The 9,404-nt window shown below is 41.7% G+C and overlaps 1 protein-coding gene across 2 annotated transcripts; it reads left to right on the forward strand.

Annotated features, from left to right (window-relative positions):
• The first annotated feature begins 275 nt into the window (after positions 1 to 275).
• LOC133118316 (cytochrome P450 1B1) lies at positions 276 to 8,670 on the forward strand. 2 transcript variants are annotated; one of them, XM_061228196.1, is made up of 4 exons: positions 276 to 732; positions 825 to 886; positions 1,168 to 2,177; positions 5,281 to 8,670. In XM_061228196.1, exons 3-4 carry the CDS (start codon positions 1,176 to 1,178, stop codon positions 6,049 to 6,051), a joined length of 1,773 nt encoding a protein of 590 aa, XP_061084180.1. In that variant the 5' UTR covers positions 276 to 732; positions 825 to 886; positions 1,168 to 1,175; the 3' UTR covers positions 6,052 to 8,670. The 2 variants fall into 2 exon arrangements, with proteins under 2 accessions (XP_061084180.1, XP_061084181.1); XM_061228197.1 differs by having other exon boundaries at positions 276 to 886; positions 1,168 to 2,182; positions 5,281 to 6,034.
• The last annotated feature ends 734 nt before the right edge of the window (positions 8,671 to 9,404 follow it).

Genomic DNA, 9,404 nt, shown 5'->3' on the forward strand with positions numbered 1-9,404 from the left:
ACGCACTAACCATACAGGCAGCGGGTAGAAAACTTTTAGCCTACTACAATCCGCAATCTACTGCAGTGCATATTGGGCGTCCGCGCGCATGTGCGTCCTCTGTTTGTGTGTGTGTGTGTTTGTGTGTGTGTGTGTGTGTGTGTGTGTGTGTGTGTGAGAGAGAGAGAGAGAGAGAGAGAGAGAGAGAGAGAGAGAGAGAGAGAGAGAGAGGAGATAGAGCGAGCGAGAGAGAGAGAGAGAGAGAGAGAGAGAGAGAGAGAGAGAGAGAGAGAGAGAGAGAGAGAGCGAGATCATTTTGCGAGGAAAGAAAAAAAAAAATCAACCAACGCAACAAACCACGAGTCGGACGCTGACGAGTCGGACGTCAGTGTACCGTTCATGATAAATCATTTGATTTGGGATTAACAAAGCTATATATTCGGAGGGTCTCAAGTAGTTTGAGCGAAGTCAAAGCGGCGGCTGGGGAACCCATAATAATCTCGGGTTGCATAAATTACCTGAGAGCATATTAAGGCTATTTTTTTTTCCTGAATGAATTTACACCGTCCGAACTAATTTTGAAACATTATGACTGTGTTTGCGAAAATTTCGAATTTGACATTAGCCCGCATTATACGTAATCGAATCCGTTAAACAGAACACCAGCGCAATTCTGTTTTTGGATCCCTCGCGACCTCCCTGAAATGTAACCGCTTGTCTACATTAGCTGGTTGCTGGGACCGCAGCTGTTCGGTAAGAGAGAAAATATAGATTTTCGTATTAGATAAACGACCAATGATCCCCGACTGCATTGAGACCTGAAAAATTTCTCGTGCTTTCTCAAGAAATTACGGACAACGTTTGGTCGTCATCTGGAGTGGAACACCTGGTGCAGATTTATCCACAGGTACAATGAAATGGTTATTATTAACCATCTCAATTGCATTTGCTTGGATTTGTATTTTACTCACTACATTTGTATTGCCTAATTTAGCAAATGCAGGAAACTTGTATATTAATTATACTTAAGTGGTTTGCCAATCGGTTGTTTATTTTCCTTTACACCATCCTTTTAACTCGTTTTGTAGCAACTCGCACAATCAGTGTATAGCCTACAATGTGCAATATTATTTGAGCGTAGGCTATCCGAATTCAATATTTGTAACATTTTCATTTCGGGTTTGACAGGAAGGAGGATGGAGATTCTGCAGGTGATGGAGGAGATGTGTCGATCATCGCCGCGGGGTCTGCTACTGGCGTCAGTGTCTTTGTTGGTGGCCGTGCACCTGTGGCTCTGGATCCAGCGATGGAGGAACGCTGACGGGCCGCCGGGTCCGTTTCCCTGGCCAGTCATTGGGAATGCTGTTCAAATGGGTAGCGCACCGCATTTCTACTTCAGTCGCATGGCGGAGAAATATGGCGAGGTCCTTCAAATTAAGCTTGGCAGCCGGACAGTTGTGGTGCTCAATGGCGATGCGATCAAAACGGCCCTCGTCAAAAAGGGAGCCGATTTCGCAGGAAGACCCGATTTCACCTCTTTTCAATTTGTCTCCAACGGCAAGAGCATGGCTTTTGGAAACTACAGCGATTGGTGGAAGGCACATCGAAAAATTGCCCAAACAACTGTCCGTACATTCTCAACAGGCAATGTGCAGACTAAGAAAGTGTTCGAATCTCACGTGCTGTGCGAAGGCAGAGAGCTGCTGCACCTTTTCATGAAAATGACAAATGAGAACAAATATTTTCAACCGCATAAGTATCTGACAGTATCCACTGCAAACATAATGAGCGCTGTGTGTTTTGGGAAGAGGTACTCCTACAATGACGCTGAATTCCAGGCACTGGTCGGTAGAAATGACCAATTTACCAAAACAGTTGGTGCTGGAAGCATCGTGGACGTCATGCCTTGGCTCCAGTATTTCCCAAATCCAATTAAAACCATCTTTGAAAACTTTAAAGTTCTCAACCGGGAATTCTACGAATTTATCAGTCAAAAAGTCGCTGAGCACCGAAAAACAGTTCAGTCACGCACTGTAAGAGACATGACTGATGCATTCATTCTGGCGCTTGACCATGGTTTAACCAATTCTGCGGGAGTGTTCTTGGACAAAGAATACGTGCCACCCACGGTTGGCGACATATTTGGGGCGAGCCAAGATACACTGTCAACTGCTCTGCAGTGGATAATTCTGATACTTGTAAGGTAAGTCCTTTGTTTTTCAATTAAAATTAAGAAAATGCATTATGTGACTACTTCTTAGTATCTTTACATGTTGAGAGGTTAAGTAGGATTAACCGAGAGGTCCATATATGCTCCCAAAAATAAATGTAGACTTGTTCAATCTGGTTAAACTTTTCTTGCAATGACTTCGAATGAATAAGAGAGAATTAGGATGCAAATCAACGCGAATAATGTGTGGAATAATGTTGAAACCACAGGTCACTGGAAGCAGGTGTATCAGCGTGCTTGCTCACACGGTACTAATGATACGCAGACGAACAAAATAAGCAGGCTAAAGTTTTGAGTAAACGCAAACATAAATACCATTATATGCGAGTTATGTGCAGCATATTACGTTTTAAATTCTCGTGCATTCTCGTGTCCTTATTGGCCTTAGGGATTTTACTTTTTTGATAAAGTTGTAACCTGTTATCTAATTTAGGATACAAATTCTTCTCATAGAGCTTGCGTGGAGGCAAGCCACATGTCATAGTTTATATTCGAGATGAAGGTGTACAACAGGATGTGGGTGTGTTTCTGGGAGGGGATGAAATGAAGGGGGTATTAAATATGATATCTGCAGTCTCGTGCATTCTTTGTGTTGAAGTAGGATTGCGTAAACGGTCTTCTAACCCGAGCTGATTTTTATGTGCAGAGGAAAGAGGTTCTTTACTGCGAGGGGCGTTTGTTCTTAATCATAAACGTCGGTTGTCAGTGCGCGTGCCAACGTGCTCGAAGACGTTACATAACACAGCTCGAGAACAGGAGGCCAGGCGCTGACAGAACCATGGTTCAGTTGTTTATAAAAACACCGTGACACAGAAAGGAAGCGGAACTTTTTAAGCGTGTTTTTCTTAAACATGAAAGGTGCCCGTCAAAAAGTTTCATCGACTACATTACATTTTAATTATGCAAGATTAATTATTATCAGTATTATTTATGGGGAGGGGGTGGTTGGACAGTGAGAAGGCTAATAAAATAGGGGAGGCCAGGGAACAAACAAACACTTTTCGCTTAATTAAAAAAGATGTACACATATTAGCGCAAATATTTTTAATCCAGAAATAGGATACATGTCTTTGCTATGACTATAGACGATTGGTACAGTTCTAGGACATTCCTGGTGATGACAGTTCAATAAAAAGTAGCGAAAGTTAACCTGTTTCAACATCCCCCAACTATGGGGCAAGTGGAAACAGCTCTGGGACAAGTTGAGCCTGTAGCCAAGTGGTCAACCAGAAGGTTGGTGGTTCAAGCCCCATTGTAGTCACGATGAGATCTGCACAGCTGTTCAGCCCTTGAGCAAGGCCCTTAACCCTGCATTTCTCCAGGGAGGATTGTCCCCTGCTTAGTCTAATCAATAGCAAGTCGCTTTGGATAAAAGCATCAGCTAAATAGCAAATTATTATTATTAATAATTTGCTATTTACACACACATTAATTATTATTATTATTATATTACGTTGAAACAGTGGCAGAAATGTTGGAAGACAGACTGGAAAATGCTTTGTTTTAATCAATCAAAGGTTGTCCCAACGTTCCCTGGCTGTGCTAGTTGTACTCCTGCATGGCTCACAGTCTCTCCTTGCTAGTGAAATGTGCCAAAACTATCATTTATAACCTACAAGACAGTGATTTAAGTTACACATATTTGGGGCCTGTGGTGTTCATCAGCTAATCTTAAAAAACATTTGTGAAAATACATTACTTTCAGGGTGCTAAAACACAGATTTTCTTATAACTCTTCAAACTCCTCATATTCAAATACATAAGTGAAAACAAACCAATCATTCTTGCACAAATGCAACTATGCAAAATCCCCATGTTTCAACATGCTGCGTTGGTTTGTGCCCCGGTCTCCCCTAATCGATGCCTGTATCAGTAAGCGTTTTTTACTTGCTGGGAATAATGCTTCCCCCAAGTATGATTTTGGTACTTATGGTATTTTTTCGATATGCGGTTTAAAATTAGTTGGTTTTAACAAAGGTACTAGGTACAACCAAAGTGTTGGAGAGATTTATACCAACAGGGCTCTCCTTACATTGCCAAGCTTCCTCTCAGCTGAAACATTTAAACTGTAAATCTGAATGAGTTCAACGCAGAGTACATATGATTTATTGTGATAATGAGCCAGTATGGTCACCGTGACAGCTGTTTATTTCTTATAGTGCTCGACACTCTCTAGACCAGGGCTGTCTAATCTTATCCGAAAAGGTTAAATCGGAGTAGCAGCCCTTTTAAGACACCCCTGCTCAAGACTCTAAGTGAATGGTGAGTCTAGCGTGACTGAATGGCCGTAAATTTTCAGTGTTTCATTTTACAGAATGTGTTCCACAGCAAAGTCTAATGTAGGCTACTTTAGCCGTCGGACAGGTGTGGACATTTGATAGCGGGTAGTTTTGTTTTGCTTGTTAAGACTGCCCTGCGTCACTTTACGGACAGGATTAACTCATATTGACTGTTCCCTCTCTGGATTACAGCTCAGTGTGAACAGGTAGTCATCTTGGCAATGATCTGTCATTGTGAAAATGAAAGCCAAGATGATGTCATCATATTGTTATAGCAACATTACGGAAAGTATCCAGGAATGGCATGCTCGACAGAGGCTGCCCTTCCCCACCCCCACCTCCACTCCCTCCAAGCACACACAGCAATGGGCCCCATCAGGAAATATGGCACTGGGTCCCTTACAAATATTCATGACATTGATAATATCCCATGCTATTAATCCAAACATAGTTGAGCCTCATCCAGCTTGGAGCCCCATGAATCATTACACGCACACACACACACACACACACACACACACACACCCACACACACATACATGCCCACACACACTATTTCTTCTGCTTTTCAAAGGTGATGCCGTCATCATCAAGTCTTTCAAGAAGTTTTGTAGTGAGAGGAAGTGATGGCTGAACAGCAGTGGTCCCTGCTGACATGATTGAGGGGGTGTCTCAGAGTATACCAGCAGGCTAAGAAACAAAGCGATTTTCCCTTTGGAACTAACCCCTACTAACCATCAGAGAGACCCCAGCCTTCACCTGCCTCACCATGTTTAGGCTTTATCTCCACAGGTTTCCAGACATCCAGAAGCAACTTCGAGAGGAGGTGGACAAGGTGGTGGACAGCAGCCGGCTGCCCAGCATCGAGGACCAGCCCCGGCTGCCCTACGTCATGGCCTTCGTGTACGAGGTCATGCGGTTCACCAGCTTCGTCCCCTTGACCATCCCTCACTCCACCACTACCGACACCTCCATCCAGGGCTACCGTATCCCCAAGGACACCGTGGTCTTCATCAACCAGTGGTCCGTCAACCACAGCCCCGACAAGTGGGTACAACCGGAGGTCTTCAACCCCAGCAGGTTCCTGGACGAAAGCGGGGCCCTGGACAAAGACCTGACCAGCAGCGTGCTCATCTTCTCGCTGGGGAAGAGGCGCTGCATCGGGGAGGACCTGTCCAAGATGCAGCTCTTCCTCTACACCACCCTGCTCATCCACCAGTGCCTGTTCACGGCCAACCCGGCCCAGCCGCTCAGCTTGGATTTCCAGTACGGCCTGACCTTGAAACCCGTCGCCTTCACCATCGCAGTTCAGCACAGAAACTCTATGGACCTGCTGGACACTTACATGCAACAGCATGCCAATGCAGAGGCCAGCGGGGGAGCAGAAGCGTCATCAGAACAGAACTAATCACACACACACAGATACGCACACTCATGTATGCACGCACACACACACGCACACAGACCAATTACAAGACAAAAATGAAGGTCAAAGGAAAAATTATTTTATCACTGAAGTATAATTATGTGCCATCAGGTTTCACCCTGCTCATAAGAGTATAGATATGTTTGTTTATAGATGCAACACTCAGGCAAAATAGATTCTTATATTTTTATATATTTTCGCTTTGTCACTTTGTTGTTGTCACCATCAGTGAATTAATCTTTTGTATATTTGATTATCAGTTTAAATTAGAGTTAATATACATGGCGAGATATACAGTACATGCACACTCACACTTAAACACACATATATACAGATGTGTGTGGTGTAATGTTGTATATTCAGCTGCATACTATATGAACAATCACTCCTACAGGGGGTGGAAGAAGTTCACTGGGCATTAAGATATTAACGTCGAGCCTGAACCATGATTGGTCAGCATAGTCCGATAGTAACTCTGAGCAATGATAGGCCACAAGTGGCACACACTTTAAGGCGATAGTCATAATGATAATACTAAATATGAAAATCATTTAGTATAGATATATGATGAGTAATTTTGATAAGTAGTGTACATTATAATATGAAAATGTTTAAGCTAATATGTCAAGCCTCAGGGGATACACAGCTGTGGTGTTCTTTGAGCAAGAAAAGGCTCTCACAACTGTCCTGAACTCATTGGTGATTTTTTAACAAGTATATACACACAGAATGGCACACACCCAGAGGTTTGTGAGGTGCCCATTAACGGAGTGATAACTAAACAAAATAAGAGAGTTGCACACTCAGGTTTTTCCTTGCGTTTAATACAGGCACAAAGGCACATCTTGCTGAAACATTGGTATTAAACATAAGCAAAGGAGTGAGTGTGCGACTCTAATTTTTCAATCAATTAATTTAATCAATTTCACAAAGGATCACTTAACTGTGTTTAAGGTCAGGTTTCTACCTTTTAATCATAATAAGGGACTGGGTGATGTTCAATAACTTTGATGACAGAAAATAGATCAAAGATTGTTTTTAAGCTGCTACTTTCCATTAAACTAATTTAATATGAGGAGCACATGTGGTAGGAATCAGCAGCTGGTTAGTGATGCTTATTACAATTGTCAGAATAACAAACATTACAAACAGGTGTATTTTAGAGTGGGAGTACTGACCTGGGGTCAGTTTTGCCTTTAAGGCGGTAAGGGTTAGCTATGGACAAGGGAAAACTGACCCTACAGTAGATCACCACTCCTACTGTGAAAGGCTTTATAAAAATGGCCTGAGGACACTTAAAGCTGATCTACTATCCTCTCCTAACGCATAGCCCATGGGCTAGCACTGGGCATAAACCATATATTACAAAATATATAAAAGTATTGAGCAGATCAACTCTGTAGCACACATCTTTCAGATGTTTAATGTCAGAAACCTTTTCTTTTTTTTTGTGTCGATGATTCCATGAATGGTACTTAGGATCATAAATGTAATAACAGAGCAGTGGAGAGCTGTCTAATCACAAATCTCATTATGCGCACACTAATATACAAAAAATGACAGAGTGAGAGGGAAAACAATAAGAATGCCAGTCTCTGAGCACTTTAGTTACCTTTAGTTCTTTTTGCATCTATGCCCTCGTTCTGCTGTTGTATCTCACTCTCATTCGCAGGCTTGCTGACTTTCCTCCTTTTACAAAAGGAAATATATGAATCAGGGAAAATCAAAGAGATGATCCAGCTGTGGCAGGTGTTAGGAGAAGCAGAGAGGACAGATTGAGAGCTCCCCACAGGGTGGTGTGTTGATAACAGTGAAGGGAATCTGTTCTCCTAACACAGCGAAGCACATCTGTCTCAATGTGGGAAGTCATGTGGGATTATCCTCTTAATACTGTCAGTACTTTAAGTGTTATCATTTAATGTAAAATAAACTGGTTGGACATGTAGTTTTGACATGCTTGATGACAGCTAGTTTAATTCCTGTATGCACTGTCAGAAACAATGCGCAGAAACTGTACCAATAGGGGTACAACGGCTTGTCACTGGGGTACTACCCTCAAAGGTAAGCCCCTTACACTTTTAGATGACAATTCCAAGGTACAAACATGACCCAGTGAGGGGACATTAATATGAATTGTACGTCAGAGATGAAAAAACTGACCCCGATTCTTTGTTGAATGTTGGTTACCTTCTAAAAGGTGCACAAGTGCAGTAGAACTATTCGGAAAAGCAGGCAAGCTGGCTGACATTTTGTGCCATTTCGATACAGAGCAGTGGAAGGATGGCTCCCCCAGGCTGTGTGTTGGGCTGTATGTCACGGAGAACTTGGTCGGTGTCTTTGAACTGATGTTTCATACGTTTATTGAATGGTTTTACTCATTTTAGATCTATATTAGATCACAGTTTTTTTTACCAACATTCGCAAAGGAGGTTCATGTGCTCCATGCTGTTTTAGACACAGGTATTCAGGCATTTCTTGGTCTGTTTCTACTGCTGATGATGTGTATAAGTTCAAACATATAAGAGGTTGCTCTGGAAAAAGTGTATGTACAGCCTGTCAATAAGTCTAATTTAACTTGCTTGTCACAGTATGATAATTTCTGCTTTGTATATTTTTGTAATAAATATGTAATATATTTGATATAACTTTGTTGTTATAAGGAATTTATCATAATATTTATAGAACCAAAAAAGATTATCATGAATCACATTTATAACCTTTGGAAATTTTAGGAAAATAAACCTACTTTTATTGTGGTCATTGTGATCATCATTTCTTAAGCACTTGTCTCCAGGTGACATCAGCCTTCCTGGTGTGGTGATCAGAATAGTGTCTCACTCAGTCCAAAGAGGAACAGCAACATATCAGACTGGAGAAAGAAGCTCTTTTTCAAGCTCAAACTTGTCACTTATTCCTGTGAAGACACATGTGTGTTTAGACAGACTGAGAGGAAAGTGCTGATATGAATGCAAAATATTAACAGTAAAATGTTGTAAGTAACTGTCCCAGAGAAGAAACAGAACTGTTGCCTTGTTGAAAAAAATCAGTTACAGTTAATTGCATAAGTATTTGGACAGTGACACAACTTTATTTTTTTATTTTTTTTGGATCTGTACTCCACACTGCAAAAAATGAACTGAAATGGCCAACTTCATGTAGCTAAGAATTTGATTCCAGATGTGGAATTTACATTTGGACTCTGTTGTCTCTCAGGCTGCACTTTAGCCCTCGTATTCATTGTTTTATTTCAATGTGCAAGAGAACAGAGCCAAAACAGCAGAAATTGTGTCACTGCTCCAATGTTTACACTCACGGAGCACTTCATTAGGAACATTTTCACTTTATTACATCTACTTATTCATGCGATTATCTAATCAGCCTATTGTGTGGCAGCAGTGCAATGCATACAAGCATGTAGATACGGGTCAGTTAATGTTCACATCAACCATCAGAATATGGGAAAAAATTTATCTCAGTGACTTTGACCATA

Source organism: Conger conger, chromosome 18 (genome assembly GCF_963514075.1).
Source record: "Conger conger chromosome 18, fConCon1.1, whole genome shotgun sequence".
Lineage (NCBI taxonomy): Eukaryota > Metazoa > Chordata > Actinopteri > Anguilliformes > Congridae > Conger > Conger conger.

What these genes read in the sequence shown, in the direction of transcription:
- LOC133118316 (XM_061228196.1), top strand. Translation starts at nt 1,176, where the DNA reads ATGGAGATTCTGCAGGTGATGGAGGAGATGTGTCGATCATCGCCGCGG. An exon ending in AGTGGATAATTCTGATACTT is followed by an intron (nt 2,178 to 5,280) that starts GTAAGGTAAGTC and finishes TTATCTCCACAG; the next exon opens with GTTTCCAGACATCCAGAAGC.